Source organism: Paralichthys olivaceus, chromosome 22 (assembly GCF_024713975.1).
Source record: "Paralichthys olivaceus isolate ysfri-2021 chromosome 22, ASM2471397v2, whole genome shotgun sequence".
Classification (NCBI taxonomy): domain Eukaryota; kingdom Metazoa; phylum Chordata; class Actinopteri; order Pleuronectiformes; family Paralichthyidae; genus Paralichthys; species Paralichthys olivaceus.
The window spans coordinates 5698184-5719270 of record NC_091114.1 but is presented as its reverse complement, the minus strand read 5'-3'; the positions used below and the strand labels follow the sequence as shown (position 1 = coordinate 5719270).

The window sequence follows — 21087 nt, the reverse complement described above, 5'->3', positions numbered from 1 at the left end:
GCACCAGCAGTAAAAGGTTTTCTATATAAACCATGAGATTTCAGATGTTTTGGACAACATGGATCTAATTAGCATGGGTAAGACATGAGCATGTAAACTGGACTATGATAACACCTACTGAGCCAAAGGCTACGACACACTATTCACTATTCATCTCGTCTCAACAAGACGGAGGATTTAGATCAGTTGATGTTGGAGACAACTTGACTTTCCAGTGTTTCAACAAGAGGGAGGACATTAGGATTTATTGGTACAAGCAAACACCGGGACAGAAGCCTTGAATTATCTCAGTGACTTACAAATTCTCTAAAGATTTTTCATTATTTAATGAATTCAAGAACAATCCACGCTTCACTCTGGAATCTACTGATGTTGTGAGTCACCTAAATATCTCAGATATGCAACTTTCAGACTCAGCTACTTACTACTGTTCAAAGAGTCGTTCATTTGAGTTTGAGTTTATGGAGGGAATCACTGTCAGAGTGAAAGGTTCAGGGTTGAACATCCAGGCTCTGGTGCATCAGTCTGAGAACATCCAGCCAGGAGGCTCTGTGACTCTCAGCTGTACAGTTCACACTGGGACCTGTGGTGGAGAACACAGTGTTTACTGGTTCAAGAACTTTGAAGAACCTCAGTCAGGACTCATTTACACCCACGGAGACAGGAAGGATCAGTGTGAGAGGAAACCTGACACACAGACACACACCTGTGTCTACAACTTGTCAATGAGACTGAACCGTTCTCATGCTGGGACCTACTACTGTGCTGTCGCTGCATGTGGACACATACTGTTTGGAAACGGGACCAAGCTGGACGTTGATGGTGAGTCTCATGTGATGAATAGTGATCATTACTTTAGGTTAAAAGTGTGTGACGTCTCCTGTCCTCTGTCTCTTTGCAGATGAGCTGGACAGGCTGGTGGTTTTCTTCAGTGCAACTTCGGCATTCACGACTGTGCTGAGTGTTTTACTGGCTTTCTCAATATACATGATGAGGGTTCCAGGTAAATGCTACTATCTGTTCTTCATGATCCCAGTGATCATTATATGACATTATTAAAAAGTCTTTCTGTCTTTTCAGATCCTCGTGCTCCATCCTCCAAAATAAAAGCAAAGGTAAAGATGAGCTGTTGTGTTACTCTTCAAACACTTGTGCACATTGTCTGTCATGGTCAACAACTTGACTGAGTGTTTCTCATGCCCAGGATGAGCAGAGTGAAGACGACCCCTGCTACATTGCTCACAGGGAGATAAAGATGAACAGATCCAGAGGACAGAGGGATGATACCTGGAGTGAGTGTGTGTACTTGAGTGTGAAGCAGTAGAGCTGGACACCTTCTGTATTTGTCTCTGTGTCTAATCACCACATTAGTGTAGGTGTAACTATGTCTTTACTGACATCAGAACAGTTCTGTGTATAAGATGTTTACCTCCGTGTGAAACATGTAAAGCTTCAGTTTGCTATCATCTCAATAAAACTAGTTTTCCATTGTGTGCATGACTCTTTTCTACTGTGTCTGTTCATGCAAAGTAATGAAGGTAACAGTGGACGACGTGCATCCTGCCGCAGCATGAGCTTTCTTGTGAAGCCGAGTTTCACCGTTCACAGATCACACCTATCTGTCGGAAACATGGTGACCACATGCAAGCATCTTTTGATCATTTCCTTGTTTGCCCTAGTAGTGCTTTAGTTAGGTTTGCATGACTTATTATCATTGTGTGTACCAACCAAACATGTTATCTGCTAATGAGACAAAGTGATTTAAGACTATGTTCACCTCTATGAAGTGAGGACGTTGGCGGCAGCACTGATCTCAGAGATGCAGATCTCAAAACCTCAATATAGTTTAAAGCAAAAACTGCACAAGGCTCAGGGGAAAGACAAGTTATTTGAGTGAACTGAGCCTTTAATGTAGCGTGAGCAGCAGCAGGAGAAGAAAACTAAAGGAAATGATCGTGACAGCTTCACAGAATAAGTGGAAAGCTCATCGTTGGTAGAAAGGTTGTTGGAGACTAAAGGGCAGTAAGTGACGTAGCTCGACATTGTGAATAACAAAATCCTCTGAAGTTTCAGGATTAGAAAAGACAGATTATGAAAAAAATAATTGGCACTGAAAACTTGAACCATGAAGATGATAATGCTGATGATGAAGATGCAGACAACCTACATTACTCTGCTTTAATGGAGCACAGGTTCAGCAGAGCAAGAAGACAAACAGACGGTGACGGGAGTGAATGTGTGTACTCCAGTGTAAAGTAGTAGAGCTGAACATGTTTCACTTCCATACATTCTGAATGTAAAGCTTTTTAATGCAAAACAAATTAAAGATACTAAATCAACCAAACTAATTTGATGTTGTCAGTTGCCATATTTTCCACTCCCACTAAATACAGAATATACTTCTTGATCTTAATTCAATTCAGTTTTATTTGTATAGCGCCAAATCCTAATATACATTATCTCAAGGCACTTTACATAGAAGGTCAAGACCTTAAAATCGTATTAAATATAGAGAAACCCAACAGTTCCCACAATGAGCAGCACTTTGGCGACTGTGGAGAGGAAAAACTCCCTCATTAACAGGGAGAAACCTCGAGCAGAACCAGGCTCAATGTGGACGGTCGTCTGCCTCGACCGGTTGGGGTGAGCAAAGAAAAAGGGGGGAGGAGAGGAGAGATGGGTGGAAAAGAGGGGAGAGAAGAGAGAGTGATAGTGGGGAGGGGGAAGTAGGGGAGAACTTAACCACATGTTGTTTAAACATTTCGTACACCTCACATGTGAGGATCTTTATTTAGCCTCTGTGTGGTCGACAGTCTAAAGACCCTCTGCTCTCTTTGTCTGAGCACTTTCAAACAGGAAGTCTCTGCAGTGTCTTCACTTCACCCCAGCAGAATATTTCAAGTAAACAGTAATGAAATGACCAGAAGTTGCTCTCATCAAGCAGTGTCATAAAATAGGGATTCAAAGTGTTAAACTCACACATATCCACAAATAAAATGTGAAATCATTACTCATGGAATCATATTTATTACTCTATCAACCACATGGTAGCCATGATCCAGTCTGTGGGACTTGAAAGGGGCAGATGAAGCAATAGAACAAGTTCCCCACAGCCCACAGCAAATAAAAAGAGATCTCACAAAATATGATCACATTTTCTGATGTAGTACACAAACCACTGCCCTCATCTTTGCTGATATCTTTTTGTTTTCAAGTCACACGTCGTAATAAACTATGAATGTGTGTCATGTACATGTCACGTCTGAAAGTTTCAAGAGCAGTTACTCTACAATGTGACTCTTAAAACTGTTTCCTCCACTAAGGAGGTTATGTTTTCACCCCTGTCTTGTCTGGTTGGCTGGTTGGGAGAGGGATAGAGCATGGGCCAAGAAATAACCCGTTACATTTGGGTTCAGATCTGGACAAAAGGGGCTGATCCAAGATTTTTCCATCACTTTCTTCAACATTGTAAGACACATAATCTCTTGCATAACAGGGAAGAGGTAGAGACCTGTAGTAGTAGTAGTATAATGTACTCTAAGTGCTTCAGATGTCTCTCACCATGTGATTCTATTTAAAGAACAAAGATTCACATCATAGGTAGCAGTGATCATGTGATCAGTGTTGCCCTGCTGGCCAATCAACACAAGTCTTTACTCTGAAGAGAGGAGAAAGTGTCGGGCTGTTTGTCATTCAACACGACGATTTCAACATGATGACATCTCCGCAGTTCATTCTCTACCTGACATGTTTCCTCTTCGGGAAAATGGGTGAGTTGTGTGTTTTATAAATATTCAGTCGGTCCTGATGCTGATTACGATTTCATTTCTGTCACATAAAATTAACTGTTGTTTGGCTTTTCTCCTTTTTCTCTTCAGTTCAGATGCATCATTTTATCTTGTCTCATCAACACAGTGGATTTAAATCAGTTGATGTTGGAGACAACTTGACTTTCAAGTGTTTCTATGAGAGGGAGGACAATAAGATATATTGGTTCAAGCAAACACCAGGACAGAAGCCTCGATTTATCTCAATCGCTTACAAATTCTCAAAAGATTTTTCATTATTGAATGAATTCAAGAACAATCCACGCTTCACTCTGGAATCTACTGATGTTGTGAGTCACCTAAATATCTCAGATGTGCAACTTTCAGACTCAGCTACTTACTACTGTTCAAAGAGTAATTCATTTGAGTTTGAGTTCACGGAGGGCGTCACTGTCAGTGTGAAAGGTTCAGGGTTTAACATCCAGGCTCTGGTGCATCAGTCTGAGAACATCCAGCCAGGAGGCTCTGTGACTCTCAGCTGTACAGTTCACACTGGGACCTGTGGTGGAGAACACAGTGTTTACTGGTTCAAGATCTCTGAAGAACCTCAGTCAGGACTCATTTACACCCACGGAGACAGGAAGGATCAGTGTGAGAGGAAACCTGACACACAGACAGACACCTGTGTCTACAACTTGTCAATGAGACTGAACCGTTCTCATGCTGGGACCTACTACTGTGCTGTCGCTGCATGTGGACACATACTGTTTGGAAACGGGACCAAGCTGGACGTTGATGGTGAGTCACTACCAGAGACTGTCTCACTTGATGTATTGTGACAGTTGGGACCAAACAATTGGTAAAATCCTGTCCTGTCTGAATGTCCCTCCTGACGGTGACCCAACAATGCTTCACCACCAGTGGACGGTGGTGGTGTGCACCACAACTAAGTAGAATTTTTTATTCATGATTATTATTGGTGATGATAACGATGATCATAGTAATGGTTATAATATACTGTTATTATAAATAACACTAGTGGTGACAAGACGTGAATTATTAAGTATGAGTGCAGCTTTTTTTCTTTTCTTTTTTTCCCTCAATGATCATATTATTATTACTATTATTATTATTGTGATGGGGACATTATTGTTGTTATAGTGGTCAGATGGTTCATATCATTATATGATCATTATTATTACATGATTGTTAGTTTTGTTATTATAATTATAAATAATATTTTTTCTTCTAATATAGAAATGTCTTGTGTTGTCTCTTGCAAAGTTAAATGAAATTTTAAAAAGAAGAGTCAGAATTACTAGAATTTCTCCTGTTGCAGATGAGGTGAACTGGACGGTGTTTTTCCTGAGTGGAGCTTTGACATTCACCATCAGTGTTTTGCTGGCTGTGTTACTGTACAAGATAAACAAGAGAACATGCTGGAGATGTTCAGGTAACCACTCATCTCTAGATAGAGTTCAGTTTAGCTTTTGAGCAAAATGATAATATTACATTTTATTTCACGGCACCTTTCTAGATAAGGACACCTTAAAACATTTCATAAATAAATGCATGAATCATAAAACATGAATTATAGTTTCATGTTTCACATTAAATTAAAAACCAAGGTTCAAATCAGGTTAAGAGGTAAAGGCACCTAACAGTACATGTGTGGACAAAAGAGTGACTCAAAGTTTTTATATGTGTTTCATACCCAGAGTCTTGTACACAACCATCATCTCCCTCCACAACAAACGCAGAGGTAAATATAATCTTTTTAAGTGTGAAATTTACATTCCACAACAAACACGTTTTTCATCAGGAGCCATCTTGATGTACTTATATGTCGTTTCTAGGGCAACCAAGATGCAGATGGCCTCCATTACGCTGCGTTAAATGTGAAAGTGGCCAGCAGATCAAGACGACAGAGGGACAACACCAGGGATGAATGTGTGTACTCAGGTGTTAAACTGTAGAATTGTGTGTTTTAGAACCGTCTTTGTTTGAGATGTGGGATTTCTCAGTCTTTCTTTAGTGGTGGAGCATGTTTCTGGTCTATTGTGCTTTTTTATCCTCTTTCCAAATATAAATGTTGCTTTTTTTGTGATTAATGATGAAATACAACAACAACGTGTGGGGGGGGGCAATGTTTGGACAGTTGCTGTTGGTCTTTGTTGGTTTGACACTTTGACAATGACAGTTGGAAAACAATGATTAAACTTCATGTAATGAAAGTTTGTGGCTCCATCTGTGTGTGTGTGCAGCGAGTGACGGCTGCGTTGTTGATCTGCTGTGTGTTCACGTAGGGAGTGTGTCTGCTGAGAAGCTGCTACGTGAGGTGATGACGTCTGTATTTCCTTGAATAAAAGAAAGCTGCTTTTGTCTCGTGTTGGTCAAAGTCAACTAGTATTTGCTACATTGGTAAATGCTTTGAACAGATAATAAACCTCTTCTTTATTATCATGACTCGTCACTGTAATAAGTGCTTCAGTTACCTTTATTTGACTTTTCATCCATTTTTTCCGTGATTTAAAATATGTTGGTGAGATAAAGAGACTCTCACAGTGTGAATTTCCTGAGAAGGCCCCTAACTTGAAACATTGGTGGCAGTGAACATGTCATCACGTTTCCACAATAGGACACACAGAACAGTGTCACTGCAGATTGGCCAATCACAGTCTTGTCTCTGAAGACTGGAGAACGTGTCAAGATTCTTCTCATTTAAAACACAGGAATTCAAACATGATGACTTCTCTCAAGTTTGTCTTCTATCTCACATGTCTCTTCCCAGGGAACATGGGTGAGTTGTGTTTCTGTGACCTTTTCTTCACAATAACTCTTCATGCAATATCTCATCATATTTTCTTTCTATTTTCATTTCATCTGTTCTTATTCTCCTTGCCCTTCAGCTCACAGCTCATCTTATCTGTCCTCCATCGTGCATCAAGACAAACGGTCATCATCAGACAAAGTTGGAGACAATGTGACTTTGCCGTGTTTCTATAAAAGTGATGATTCAGCATGGCTCCTCTGGTACAAACAAACTCCAGCACAGGAGGTTCATCTCCAGCTTTTACATGTTTAATGCCAAGACCACTTTTTTAATGAATTCAAGGAAGCTGGGTTCTGAAAAAGGCACACATCACTTAAAGATTTCTAATCTGAAAGTTTCAGACTCTGGTACTTACTACTGCACACAGCTACATGTTCGTCTTGACGTTTGCACAAGGCGTCACTGTCAGTGTGAAAGGTTCAGGGTTGAACATCCAGGCTCTGGTGCATCAGTCTGAGAACATCCAGCCAGGAGGCTCTGTGACTCTCAGCTGTACAGTTCACACTGGGACCTGTGGTGGAGAACACAGTGTTTACTGGTTCAAGATCTCTGAAGAACCTCAGTCAGGACTCATTTACACCCACGGAGACAGGAAGGATCAGTGTGAGAGGAAACCTGACACACAGACACACACCTGTGTCTACAACTTGACAATGAGACTGAACCGTTCTCATGCTGGGACCTACTACTGTGCTGTCGCTGCATGTGGACACATACTGTTTGGAAACGGGACCAAGCTGGACTTTAAACGTGAGTAACAGAGCTCATCTTGTTTAATGAAATAATATTTTGTATAAGTTTCTAATCAAATGTTGTAACAAGACAGAAATAAGCTCTTGTTCTCTGCAGATGAGTTGAAATCTCCCAGATCTCATGTTTATTTCTTGAGCTGAGCTCTGACAGCCACCATCTTCCTGTGAGTTTCTCTGGCTTCCTCCATGTATCAAACAATCAAGAGAAACAGCTGCTAGTGCACAGGTACGTGGAAACAGTTTCATCCAATAGCTTGCATTCACTGAATATAACTTCTGAATAAAGGAACATTTTGTGTGTTTTATAACCAGAGTCACAAGCAAGATCATCAGCTCCCCCCACAACAAATCCACAGGTGACGTTAATGACCATTCAAACATCCTTTTACCGTTTCAATTTCTATTTCTATCTATATAATATCCTAATCCGCCTCTACATGTTTTGTAACCAGGGTTAACGAGACGCAGACGACCTCCATTATGTAGTGTCCAGGCAGTAGAGCTGGACACCTTCTGTATTTGTCTCTGTGTCTAATCACCACATTAGTGTAGGTGTAACTATGTCTTTACTGACATCAGAACAGTTCTGTGTATAAGATGTTTACCTCCGTGTGAAACATGTAAAGCTTCTGTTTGCTATCATCTCAATAAAACTAGTTTTCCATTGTGTGCATGACTCTTTTCTACTGTGTCTGTTCATGCAAAGTAATGAAGGTAACAGTGGACGACGTGCATCCTGCCGCAGCATGAGCTTTCTTGTGAAGCCGAGTTTCACCGTTCACAGACCACACCTATCTGTCAGAAACATGGTGACCACATGCAAGCATCTTTTGATCATTTCCTTGTTGGCCCTAGTAGTGCTTTAGTTAGGTTTGCATGACTTATTATCATTGTGTGTACCAACCAAACATGTTATCTGCTAATGAGACAAAGTGATTTAAGACTATGTTCACCTCTATGAAGTGAGGACGTTGGCGGCAGCACTGATCTCAGAGATGCAGATCTCAAAACCTCAATATAGTTTAAAGCAAAAACTGCACAAGGCTCAGGGGAAAGACAAGTAATTTGAGTGAACTGAGCCTTTAATGTAGCGTGAGCAGCAGCAGGAGAAGAAAACTAAAGGAAATGATCGTGACAGCTTCACAGAATAAGTGGAAAGCTCATCGTTGGTAGAAAGGTTGTTGGAGACTAAAGGGCAGTAAGTGACGTAGCTCGACATTGTGAATAACAAAATCCTCTGAAGTTTCACGATTAGAAAAGACAGATTATGAAAAAAAATGATTGGTGCTGAAAACTTGAACCATGAAGATGATAATGCTGATGATGAAGATGCAGACAACCTACATTACTCTGCTTTAATGGAGCACAGGTTCAGCAGAGCAAGAAGACAAACAGACGGTGACAGGAGTGAATGTGTGTACTCCAGTGTAAAGCAGTAGAGCTGAACATGTTTCACTTCCATACATTCTGAATGTAAAGCTTTTTAATGCAAAACCAATTAAAGATACTAAATCAGCCAAACTAATTTGATGTTGTCAGTTGCCATATTTTCCACTCCCACTAAATACAGAATATACTTCTTGAACTTAATTCAATTCAGTTTTATTTGTATAGCGCCAAATCCTAATATACATTATCTCAAGGCACTTTACATAGAAGGTCAAGACCTTAAAATCGAATTGAATATAGAGAAACCCAACAGTTCCCACAATGAGCAGCACTTTGGCGACTGTGGAGAGGAAAAACTCCCTCATTAACAGGGAGAAACCTGGAGCAGAACCAGGCTCAATGTGGACGGTCGTCTGCCTCGACCGGTTGGGGTGAGCACAGAAAAAGGGGGGAGGAGAGGAGAGATGGGTGGAAAAGAGGGGAGAGAAGAGAGAGTGATTGTGGGGAGGGGGAAGTAGGGGAGAACTTAACCACATGTTGTTTAAACATTTCGTACACCTCACATGTGAGGATCTTTATTTAGCCTCTGTGTGGTCGACAGTCTAAAGACCCTCTGCTCTCTTTGTCTGAGCACTTTCAAACAGGAAGTCTCTGCAGTGTCTTCACTTCACCCCAGCAGAATATTTCAAGTAAACAGTAATGAAATGACCAGAAGTTGCTCTCATCAAGCAGTGTCATGAAATAGGGATTCAAAGTGTTAAACTCACACATATCCACAAATAAAATGTGAAATCATTACTCATGAAATCATATTTATTACTCTATCAACCACATGGTAGCCATGATCCAGTCTGTGGGACTTGAAAGGGGCAGATGAAGCAATAGAACAAGTTCCCCACAGCCCACAGCAAATAAAAAGAGATCTCACAAAATATGATCACATTTTCTGATGTAGTACACAAACCACTGCCCTCATCTTTGCTGATATCTTTTTGTTTTCAAGTCACACGTCGTAATAAACTATGAATGTGTGTCATGTACATGTCACGTCTGAAAGTTTCAAGAGCAGTTACTCTACAATGTGACTCTTAAAACTGTTTCCTCCACTAAGAAGGTTATGTTTTCACCCCTGTCTTGTCTGGTTGGCTGGTTGGGAGAGGGATAGAGCATGGGCCAAGAAATAACTCGTTACATTTGGGTTCAGATCTGGACAAAAGGGGCTGATCCAAGATTTTTCCATCACTTTCTTCAACATTGTAAGACACATAATCTCTTGCATAACAGGGAAGAGGTAGAGACCTGTAGTAGTAGTAGTATAATATACTCTAAGTGCTTCAGATGTCTCTCACCATGTGATTCTATTTAAAGAACAAAGATTCACATCATAGGTAGCAGTGATCATGTGATCAGTGTTGCCCTGCTGGCCAATCAACACAAGTCTTTACTCTGAAGAGAGGAGAAAGTGTCGGGCTGTTTGTCATTCAACACGACGATTTCAACATGATGACATCTCCGCAGTTCATTCTCTACCTGACATGTTTCCTCTTCGGGAAAATGGGTGAGTTGTGTGTTTTATAAATATTCAGTCGGTCCTGATGCTGATTACGATTTCATTTCTGTCACATAAAATTAACTGTTGTTTTGCTTTTCTCCTTTTTCTCTTCAGTTCAGATGCATCATTTTATCTTGTCTCAACAAGAGAGTGGATTTACATCAGTTGATGTTGGAGACAACTTGACTTTCCAGTGTTTCTATGAGGGGGACAGTAAGATATATTGGTTCAAGCAAACACCAGGACAGAAGCCTCGAATTATCTCAATCGCTTACAAGTTATCAAAAACGTTTTCATTATTAAACGAATTCAAGAACAATTCACGCTTCACTCTGGAATCTACTGATGTTGATAGTCAACTAAAAATCTCAGAAGTGCAACTTTCAGACTCAGCTACTTACTACTGTTTCAAGAGTCGTTCATATGAGTTTGAGTTCATGGAGGGCGTCACTGTCATTGTGAAAGGTTCAGGGTTGAACATCCAGGCTCTGGTGCATCAGTCTGAGAACATCCAGCCAGGAGGCTCTGTGACTCTCAGCTGTACAGTTCACACTGGGACCTGTGGTGGAGAACACAGTGTTTACTGGTTCAAGAACTCTGAAGAACCTCAGTCAGGACTCATTTACACCCACGGAGACAGGAAGGATCAGTGTGAGAGGAAACCTGACACACAGACACACACCTGTGTCTACAACTTGTCAATGAGACTGAACCGTTCTCATGCTGGGACCTACTACTGTGCTGTCGCTGCATGTGGACACATACTGTTTGGAAACGGGACCAAGCTGGACGTTGATGGTGAGTCACTACCAGAGACTGTCTCACTTGATGTATTGTGACAGTTGGGACCAAACAATTGGTAAAATCCTGTCCTGTCTGAATGTCCCTCCTGACGGTGACCCAACAATGCTTCACCACCAGTGGACGGTGGTGGTGTGCACCACAACTAAGTAGAATGTTTTATTTATGATTATTATTGGTGATGATAACGATGATCATAGTAATGGTTATAATATACTGTTATTATAAATAACATTAGTGGTGACAAGACGTGAATTATTAAGTATGAGTGCAGCTTTTTTTCTTTTCTTTTTTTCCCTCAATGATCATATTATTATTACTATTATTATTATTGTGATGGGGACATTATTGTTGTTATAGTGGTCAGATGGTTCATATCATAATTTGATAATTAGTATTATACGATTATGAGTGTTAATATTATTACATGATTATTAGTTATGTTATTATAATTATTCATACAATTTTTTCTTCTAATATAGAAATGTCTTGTGTTGTCTCTTGCAAAGTTAAATGAAATTTTAAAAAGAAGAGACAGAATTACTAGAATTTCTCCTGTTGCAGATGAGGTGAACTGGACGGTGTTTTTCCTGAGTGGAGCTTTGACATTCACCATCAGTGTTTTGCTGGCTGTGTTACTGTACAAGATAAACAAGAGAACATGCTGGAGATGTTCAGGTAACCACTCATCTCTAGATAGAGTTCAGTTTAGCTTTTGAGCAAAATGATAATAATACATTTTATTTCACGGCACCTTTCTAGATAAGGACACCTTAAAACATTTCATAAACAAATGCATGAATCATAAAACATGAATTAAAGTTTCATGTTTCACATTAAATTAGAAACCAAGGTTCAAATCAGGTTAAGAGGTAAAGGCACCTAACAGTACATGTGTGGACAAAAGAGTGACTCAAAGTTTTTATATGTGTTTCATACCCAGAGTCTTGTACACAACCATCATCTCCCTCCACAACAAATGCAGAGGTAAATATAATCTTTTTAAGTGTGAAATTTACATTCCACAACAAATACGTTTTTCATCAGGAGCCATCTTGATGTACTTATATGTCGTTTCTAGGGCAACCAAGATGCAGATGGCCTCCATTACGCTGCGTTAAATGTGAAAGTGGCCAGCAGATCAAGACGACAGAGGGACAACACCAGGGATGAATGTGTGTACTCAGGTGTTAAACTGTAGAATTGTGTGTTTTAGAACCGTCTTTGTTTGAGATGTGGGATTTCTCAGTCTTTCTTTAGTGGTGGAGCATGATTCTGCTCTATTATGCTTTTTTATCCTTTTTCCAATTATAAATGTTGCTTTTTTTGTGATTAATGATCAAATACAACAACAACGTGTGGGGGGGGGGGCAATGTTTGGACAGTTGCTGTTGGTCTTTGTTGGTTTGACACTTTGACGATGACAGTTGGAAAACAATGATTAAACTTCATGTAATGAAAGTTTGTGGCTCCGTGTGTGTGTGTGTGCAGCGAGTGACGGCTGCGTCATTGATCTGCTGTGTGTTCACGTAGGGAGTGTGTCTGCTGAGAAGCTGCTACGTGAGGTGATGACGTCTGTATTTCCTTGAATAAAAGAAGGTTCGTTCTCAACTAAATGCCAGAACACTATGATATGAAGCTGTGCATCTTCCTGTGCTACAATAATAACAATATAAACCTTGTTAAAACAAATGAATGGATTCAGTCGACAGAGAGATAGAGTGCTTTTACTTTGAAACAGGAAGTGTTGCAAATATTTATATGTGTGACATATTCAACAGACATGGAAACTGTGGTAAAAGTATTTTCACTGTCTTTTTTGCTGTGACCTATGACTGACGTTATTAATTAAACACACATTCACACTGAAGTCTCTCTCTGCTGTACTGCTGCACCAGCAGTAAAAGGTTTTCTATATAAACCATGAGATTTCAGCTGTTTTGGACAACATGGATCTAATTAGCATGGGTACGACATGAGCATGTAAACTGGACTATGATAACACCTACTGAGCCAAAGGCTACGACACACTATTCACTATTCATCTCGTCTCAACAAGACAGAGGATTTAGATCAGTTGATGTTGGAGACAACTTGACTTTCCAGTGTTTCAACAAGAGGGAGGACATTAGGATTTATTGGTACAAGCAAACACCAGGACAGAAGCCTTGAATTATCTCAATGACTTACAAATTCTCTAAAGATTTTTCATTATTTAATGAATTCAAGAACAATCCACGCTTCACTCTGGAATCTACTGATGTTGTGAGTCACCTAAATATCTCAGATATGCAACTTTCAGACTCAGCTACTTACTACTGTTTAAAGAGTAATTCATATGAGTTTGAGTTCACGGAGGGCGTCACTGTCAGTGTGAAAGGTTCAGGGTTGAACATCCAGGCTCTGGTGCATCAGTCTGAGAACATCCAGCCAGGAGGCTCTGTGACTCTCAGCTGTACAGTTCACACTGGGACCTGTGGTGGAGAACACAGTGTTTACTGGTTCAAGATCTCTGAAGAACCTCAGTCAGGACTCATTTACACCCACGGAGACAGGAAGGATCAGTGTGAGAGGAAACCTGACACACAGACACACACCTGTGTCTACAACTTGTCAATGACACTGAACCGTTCTCATGCTGGGACCTACTACTGTGCTGTCGCTGCATGTGGACACATACTGTTTGGACACAGGACCAAGCTGGACGTTGATGGTGAGTCTCATGTGATGAATAGTGATCATTACTTTAGGTTAAAAGTGTGTGACGTCTCCTGTCCTCTGTCTCTTTGCAGATGAGCTGGACAGGCTGGTGGTTTTCTTGAGTGCAACTTCGGCATTCACGACCCTGCTGAGTATTTTACTGGCTTTCTCGATATGCATGATGAGGGTTCCAGGTAAATGCTACTATCTGTTCTTCATGATCCCAGTGATCATTATATGACATTATTAAAAAGTCTTTCTGTCTTTTCAGATCCTCGTGCTCCATCCTCCAAATTAAATGCAAAGGTAAAGATGAGCTGTTGTGTTACTCTTCAAACACTTGTGCACATTGTCTGTCATGGTCAACAACTTGACTGAGTGTTTCTCATGCCCAGGATGAGCAGAGTGAAGACGACCCCTGCTACATTGCTCACAGGGAGATAAAGATGAACAGATCCAGAGGACAGAGGGATGATACCTGGAGTGAGTGTGTGTACTTGAGTGTGAAGCAGTAGAGCTGGACACCTTCTGTATTTGTCTCTGTGTTTAATCACCACATTAGTGTAGGTGTAACTATGTCTTTACTGACATCAGAACAGTTCTGTGTATAAGATGTTTACCTCCGTGTGAAACATGTAAAGCTTCTGTTTGCTGTCATCTCAATAAAACTAGTTTTCCATTGTGTGCATGACTCTTTTCTACTGTGTCTGTTCATGCAAAGTAATGAAGGTAACAGTGGACGACGTGCATCCTGCCGCAGCATGAGCTTTCTTGTGAAGCCGAGTTTCATTAGACCACACCTATCTGTTGAAAACATGGTGACCACATGCAAGCATCTTTTTATAATTTCTTTGTGGGCCCTAGTAGTGCTTTAGTTAGGTTTGTGTGACTAAAGTGCAGTGACAAAAATAAAGTTTATTATTAGATTATTAAAAAAAAATATTGCTGTACAAAACTTTGGTGGCAAACCTGCGGTGCTAAAAGCTACCACAAAAAGAAAAAAAAAACAGATAGTGCTCAAAAGTCCCCTCTGATCGAAAATATATATGGAGGGTGCAGCCTTTAAACTGGCGACTTCTTACTGTTTGGCTTTTGCTCTGACTCCCTGTGGTGGATAAGGTGTGAGACCTGACTGTGAGCAGGTTTCCGCTGGTGGAAAATAAAGTCCTGCTGCTCAAACACAGGAAGACTGAAGTGAAAAAAAAAGACAAGTCATTTATACAAGAGTCAGCTCTTGTGTGAAATGAAACTCAGTCACAGCTCGCATGCTGTGTACAAAGAAGGAAAACACAAGGCCCTAAAAGAGCAAACTGAAAGGTTTTGCAATGAAATGTAATAATCATAGGTGGGAAGTTTAGAAGTACAAATATTTAGTTATTTAAGTTAAGATTTTTTTAGGTATTGTTACTTAAATTGAGCATTTTTGGGGGGGGGGCTTGAATTTGCTATATTTTGACACAAATATCTAAACTTTCTTCTCCTTACATTTTCAAAACAGTAGAGTAAATAATTCAAACTTATAATCACACAGGTAAACAGTATTATAGCAAAGTCACACTACTATTCACACTGACTGTAAGATTGGTGCAAAAAAACCAATCTGCTTCATCATGGATGCACAATAGCTTCATTGCAATCTTCAGCGAACCGCTCACTCCAAACGAGCCTGTTTAGAAAAGGCATTGCACTAGTGTGTGTGCATATGAAAGGCCAAAGACAATTATATGTAGGTGGATCAATCAACAGTCTGCCACAAACCCAGAGATGTGAGAGGCTTTTACTGCAGTGAAAAGAGAAGATCTCAGACCCTCTCATTAGTTTTTGTCTCTGCGGTTTGAAACAGGATGTCCCCAGATCAGTAGCTTGAGGTTGGTTTGTTCACTGCTACTTCAGGGAGGGTTAACTTCTCTGTAATCCATTTAAAGGCAAATTCCACCAATTTCACAAATCTAGTCAAATCAAAGGTCAGTTGTACGCGTGCATCACGACTCAGCCAATGAAGCACGGTTGAAGAATGTCTTCTCCACCCTGATGCTGTCACCTGGGTTTTCTCATGTTTGGTTAGTACTGAAGAAGTGATCAGCTCACATCGGTCGCTCTGAAGCAGAACGCACCAGTGTCACGTGGCTGAAAGAAACCGTTTGTTCATTCTCTTCTAAAGGAGATGTTGCCTTCACCCAATTACTTGTCTCTGATGAGTGCTGCTTCTTGGTATGGCAACACTCAATCATATGGGCTATCTGTTCTTATGTACAGTAAAAGCAAAGTGATGTGGTCTGGTTTCCTGCAGCATCCAGATCCAACGATGCATTTTCTGGATTTCGGATGATACATTTGTGTCTTTTGGTAGTTTTTGATTACAATTACAATTGAACACCTTTACATGTGCTCATGTAGTGTGGTACACAGTGTTCCCAGGTCCCCAATATTCACAGATGTGACTAAATAAATCAAATTCTTAAAAGTCAGTGTTTACTTTTCTCACTGAACCACCTTGACAATTTTACCATTGTACTTATGAATTTCTTTCTATCATATACTTGCTGTTACCTCCCTGCTGTCATAGCAATGCAATCTACAACTTTATCAAATGCTCCATACACTCGCACCACCAGGCAGGTTGATGCCATGATGGCTGAGCGGAAACACAGTCACATCTGGAGCTCTTCTCATATCTGAAAACCGCAACGTTGGGGTACTTTGGTAAAAAGCGGACTAAAGAAAATGGGAAAAAGCTAATGCAAGACTACCTTGTTGGCCTGTTGATAATTATTGATATGTGATCATGTAGCTATAGTTTGAAATAGCCTATTTCCCTTTTCTTAACACACTGAGCTATTGCAAAAAGTCCCGGTATCAAGTTGATATGACCAATACTCCCATTGGTTCAACTTGCTATAGACAGTCAGAGGCATCGCACATCACTACTGCTTTGTGTTTATGTGATGGTGGTGTGAAGCAGGATGTCCCTATTTTTTATCAGCAGATCACAGGAGGTTCTTTTTGTGATCAGACTACAAACATAGTTTAGAAGCTTGCTCATGTTCCCCCGACACAGCAGGTTTCTTTATGCATCTCTCTCTGATGACACTAAGCCTTAAACTTCATGTTTAATCTTGTTTCTTAACTTCTTTTAACAATTTCCACCTAGTTCGCAGGATCTCTCTGACATGCACACCTTGTCAAAAGCTTTTTGATGTGTCAGCCCTTTGTGGTCCCGTCTCAGCACAAACACTGACTTTACTTGAGTTTGTGTACAGATCATAGACTGTACATAAAGATGGACGACACATCTCTGCTTGTGACAGTTGTACAAAAAAGAAGCTAAACTAGAAAACCCCAACTGTCCCCTTAAATTCAATCAAACAGCACCAATTGCACACACTAACTGATATCAGTCCCTTAAATATACCTGATTTTTGTCATTAAAAGCTGTGAATTATTCTCTGTGGAGATGGTAAAAATGTTGGAAACCAACAATTTATCAAAGTGATGAAAAAAAATTCCATGGATCCGCCCCTGATTCTGATCCACACCATATTTTAAAGGATTCTTCCCTGATCCATAGCGCAATTGTTTTTGTCTTTGATATAAATACTTGTACATGTCTGTATTTTTATATTTGTATTATCTGTCTCGAAAATTCCAGAAAGCTCATGAAAAAGTGTCAGCCTGAACCCGCCTCTTTACTCTGAGACCACTCAAAGGGAACACAGTTCAGTGACGAACATTACACAAGTGCTGCTCTACCGTGCACACGACGATGAACCTTACCCTTCTATCAGCTTTACTCTGTATCCTAAGTAAGTAGATCTATTTTTTTCTCAATATAACAACAGCCAACCTTTATGTTTTTGAATGGTTTAGATCTATTTTGTAGCTTTATTCTCCTTTAGGACCCAGTGTTTAGACAAAACAGTGGTTAGCCTAAGAAAGATAGAGAGACGCTCCACAAATTGACTAATGGTATGTAGCCACCTTTACTTTGAAGGTGTATAATATTCCTTTCTCCCCTGATGCATCAGGTAAATTGACAATAAATACATCTGACATCATCTGTCTCCAGATAAAACTTCACCCTGCAAGATTTCCCTTGCAACAATGTCTCTACCCAAACAGAAAAATGTCACAATGTTGTTTGTTTCAGGCTGGATCTCTGTCTCACGTTGCAATTTTCACGTTGTGGAGGTTCAGACCGGTGAAGAGGTCACGCTGTTGTGTACCAACTACAGCAGTGTCCCCTCTAACATATCCTGGTTCAGACTGGACAACAGATCCAACACCAGCCAAATCTCCTCCATGTTGAACCCTGACACAGATGCACAGCTCAGCAATGGATTTGAAAAAGAAAAGTTCAGCATGACGTCCAACGTCAGTACCCTCTTTCTCCAAATCAAACAAGTGGATTTATCTGACTCTGGACTCTATATATGTGGACTTACCATGAACAGAGACTCCAAAAAGGTCCCAACAATTTACAGTGCAACATATTTGAAGGTTAAAGGTAAGATCGCTGCAGAGTTTTGTTTGTATTTTGTTTTAAGGGAAATAGATTTTTAAGCCGTCTTGAAATAAGAGCTGGTCTGAGCAAAATACATGACAGTTCCCCAAAAAGGAAGCCAAAGAGTCTCGATCGCCACCTGGTGGTGGACTGCCATATAGGTCGTGTCCTCTGTGTTAGTGGATGGGACATGGATCAAACTTTAAAATTTTAAAATACACATCAAATTATATTTTCCTGCTTCTTTTATACAACGTTAGTAGTTGATAAGCAAATTATGTTTAGATCTAAAGAAATGTAACCTCTGCTGAAGGCTTTGTGATGGTGTCAGCATTTCTCTGCACCATATACTGTATAAAAAGCTGGCTGCAATACAAGTCATAAACCCTGCCCACTCCATGTTAGCAAATGGGACATGGACCAAATAAGATAGATGGATTTGGTCATTTGAGGTTGTTCTTATCACACTGATGCTCAAGGTTTTTGTTATTTGATGCTATAAAATGGAGGTGAAACGTGGGATGTTTTGGCTTCACGTCGCCATCTTTATATACAGTCTTTAATCTCATCGCACAATAATGTATCTTTCTTGTAGAAGAGTCTGATGCACAAGCAAATCTGACCATCAAGACCCTCATGGGCAGTTTGATTGTCCTCCTCATTATAATCATCATCGTCCTGGTTCTTAAAATCTGGAAACTTCATCCAGGTATTTATGTGTTTTTACTCCAACTTTGCTGATACAACGCTTCCTGATTCCTGAACAATGAACTGACCACATGTATTGTTTCTGTCATTCAGGACATAATGAGGCACAGGATCCACCTCACAATACGGTAATCAAACTTGAACCATAGATTAACATTGATCCAAGTCTAGTCTTTCAGTCATCAAGTAGTGGTTTTATGAAATGTCACACAGACAGCTCAGTGTGAGATGAGTAACTGAATACTTCCATTTACAGAATATGGGCTTTGGTGACCTGAATTATGCAGCACTGAGTTTCTCTTCAAGAGCAGAGCAGAGCAGAAGGCCTGCTGGAAGAGGAGAGCTGGAGACTAATGTTGTGTACGCCACCACCATGGACTCAAGAAACCTCTGTACCTGCAACTTAGAGAGGAACTGAGGCTCTGTCGTCAGTCTGCTTTTGGGATTTTGTGCTGCCACAATTTAAAATCTTACTTAAAGTGAAGTCTTTATCTTCTCATTGTACATGTGTATCTTGGTGCAAAAGAAATAAAGGCAAAGGAAGGAAAAGGTCTTGATGATTGTCCAGAGTCTTGTTTTAGTCATGACCTCCGGGGGGATGTTCATAGAATATTCATATATATATATATATATGAATATTCATTATCTCAAGGCACTTTGCATATAAGGTCAATCCATCGTCATGACCCACAACCACCATCACAATCCACAGGTCAACTTATAGTTTGGGGCAGGTGGAGGTCTGCAGTGCATCACTTGTTTGACAGGAAGCGACAGTAGGTCAAAGGTCAAAGGAAGCTGGCTCATCACGTACAGTCTGACTCTGACTCGTTCACTACTACAGAGTCTGCTCCAATCTCCCATCATATCTATGTAATGACATCTGGGGGAGTGATTAAGTTGGACTTCAAACAATAACTGTTCCACTGTTGCAATAAACATTTGAACATGAGTTGTCTGACTGAACTTGGTTTAATCAACTGTGTGTCTAAAACAACGCACATGTGCTGTGACGGCTCAACCACAGGAAGACTGGCCTTCAACTCAATGCACCACAACCACAAACAACAATGTTTTGTTGTTTCCATGCAGTGACACCACCGGCACCTCCACAGCAGTGACACATCAGTGAGCTGCAAAATTACAAATGTATGTCGTGAAAAACACTGATCCTGCCTCCTCTGAACTTGACTCCTTTGACACCGACCACAGAGACACAGGCTCTGTTCAGACGTCCTGTCCTGAGATCCAATCAGAAGTGGTCAGTGTTAAGTTTGTCTCTTCACACCGGATGTTAAAATGTGTCAACAATATGTCTTCTGTCCCTAACACTTATCTCATTGTATCTTATCTTAAGATCTTGAATTGACTTAATTGAACTTATCTTGACTTCAGTTAGGTAATCTTAACATATCTTATTTTCTTATCATAACTTCAATTAGCTTGAAGTAACTTAACTCAACTTCTCATCGTCTTATATCTATCAGAGTGAGTGAGAAAGAGACAGCACTGTGTGGTCACAGCTGAGATGTGTGAGCATGCACAAGCACTGACACCCTGCTTGTTATTCTTAAACAGAGCTGTAGATAACATCTTCAATTTAACAAGTTCCAACCACAGGAAGACGGGCCAGCAGCCCAAGTCTACTGTATCAGAAATGTATTTCACATGTCTGGTGGTGTTTTTCTATAAGGTCCAGCTTACACCTCAAGTCTGAAAACTGGCATTACGCAGCGGAAAATACTCATTTGTGGTTGAATTGTACAAAAGCATGTAGCATTTGCAACCAAAAATAAAAAAAACTCTTTGATATTTCTCTCAAGTTGATGCAACATGCTTCCATAGAATTACATCACAAGAAGAGACCCCACCTTAAGTACACATTTGACTGGTCCACTCCAAACTGCTGGGGAATTATTATTATGAGTCGGCACCTCCTGCTGGCCATCAGTGGGATCTTTGGTTTCACCAGTGTCACGTGGCTGAAAAAAAAGTGTTTATAAAGTCTAAATGAAACCGTTTGTTCATTCTCTTCTAAAGGAGATGTTGCCTTCACCCACTCACTTGTCTCTGATGAGTGCTGC

The 21087-nt window shown here is 40.3% G+C and overlaps 3 protein-coding genes and 2 pseudogenes across 3 annotated transcripts; all 5 read left to right on the top strand.

Annotated features, from left to right (window-relative positions):
* Positions 1-104: 104 nt before the first annotated feature.
* Positions 105-1497, top strand: LOC138406645 (uncharacterized; annotated as a pseudogene).
* A 2215-nt stretch (positions 1498-3712) lies between these two features.
* LOC138406643 (uncharacterized) lies at positions 3713-5743 on the top strand. Its single transcript, XM_069519235.1, has 5 exons — positions 3713-3779; positions 3879-4565; positions 5107-5220; positions 5486-5529; positions 5624-5743. The coding sequence occupies exons 1-5, from the start codon at positions 3713-3715 to the stop codon at positions 5741-5743; spliced, it is 1032 nt and encodes a 343-aa protein (XP_069375336.1).
* Positions 5744-10241: 4498 nt separating this feature from the next.
* On the top strand, positions 10242-12295 carry LOC138406642 (uncharacterized). Its single transcript, XM_069519234.1, has 5 exons — positions 10242-10308; positions 10408-11091; positions 11659-11772; positions 12038-12081; positions 12176-12295. The coding sequence occupies exons 1-5, from the start codon at positions 10242-10244 to the stop codon at positions 12293-12295; spliced, it is 1029 nt and encodes a 342-aa protein (XP_069375335.1).
* A 794-nt stretch (positions 12296-13089) lies between these two features.
* On the top strand, positions 13090-14392 carry LOC138406641 (uncharacterized; annotated as a pseudogene).
* A 3055-nt stretch (positions 14393-17447) lies between these two features.
* On the top strand, positions 17448-19569 carry LOC138406467 (uncharacterized). The gene is made up of 5 exons (XM_069518788.1): positions 17448-17597; positions 17942-18298; positions 18891-19004; positions 19097-19131; positions 19260-19569. Exons 1-5 carry the CDS (start codon positions 17558-17560, stop codon positions 19419-19421), a joined length of 708 nt encoding a protein of 235 aa, XP_069374889.1. The 5' UTR covers positions 17448-17557; the 3' UTR covers positions 19422-19569.
* The last annotated feature ends 1518 nt before the right edge of the window (positions 19570-21087 follow it).

Bases quoted from the DNA above. Each gene is read 5' to 3' on its own strand.
- LOC138406643 (XM_069519235.1), top strand. From the start codon at position 3,713: ATGATGACATCTCCGCAGTTCATTCTCTACCTGACATGTTTCCTCTTC. The intron at 4,566-5,106 runs GTGAGTCACTAC...CTCCTGTTGCAG, and splicing joins GACCAAGCTGGACGTTGATG to ATGAGGTGAACTGGACGGTG. The intron at 5,530-5,623 runs GTAAATATAATC...TGTCGTTTCTAG, and splicing joins CCTCCACAACAAACGCAGAG to GGCAACCAAGATGCAGATGG.
- LOC138406642 (XM_069519234.1), top strand. From the start codon at position 10,242: ATGATGACATCTCCGCAGTTCATTCTCTACCTGACATGTTTCCTCTTC. The intron at 10,309-10,407 runs GTGTTTTATAAA...TTTTCTCTTCAG, and splicing joins CGGGAAAATGGGTGAGTTGT to TTCAGATGCATCATTTTATC. The intron at 11,092-11,658 runs GTGAGTCACTAC...CTCCTGTTGCAG, and splicing joins GACCAAGCTGGACGTTGATG to ATGAGGTGAACTGGACGGTG.
- LOC138406467 (XM_069518788.1), top strand. From the start codon at position 17,558: ATGAACCTTACCCTTCTATCAGCTTTACTCTGTATCCTAA. The intron at 18,299-18,890 runs GTAAGATCGCTG...TCTTTCTTGTAG, and splicing joins AACATATTTGAAGGTTAAAG to AAGAGTCTGATGCACAAGCA. The intron at 19,132-19,259 runs GTAATCAAACTT...TTCCATTTACAG, and splicing joins AGGATCCACCTCACAATACG to AATATGGGCTTTGGTGACCT.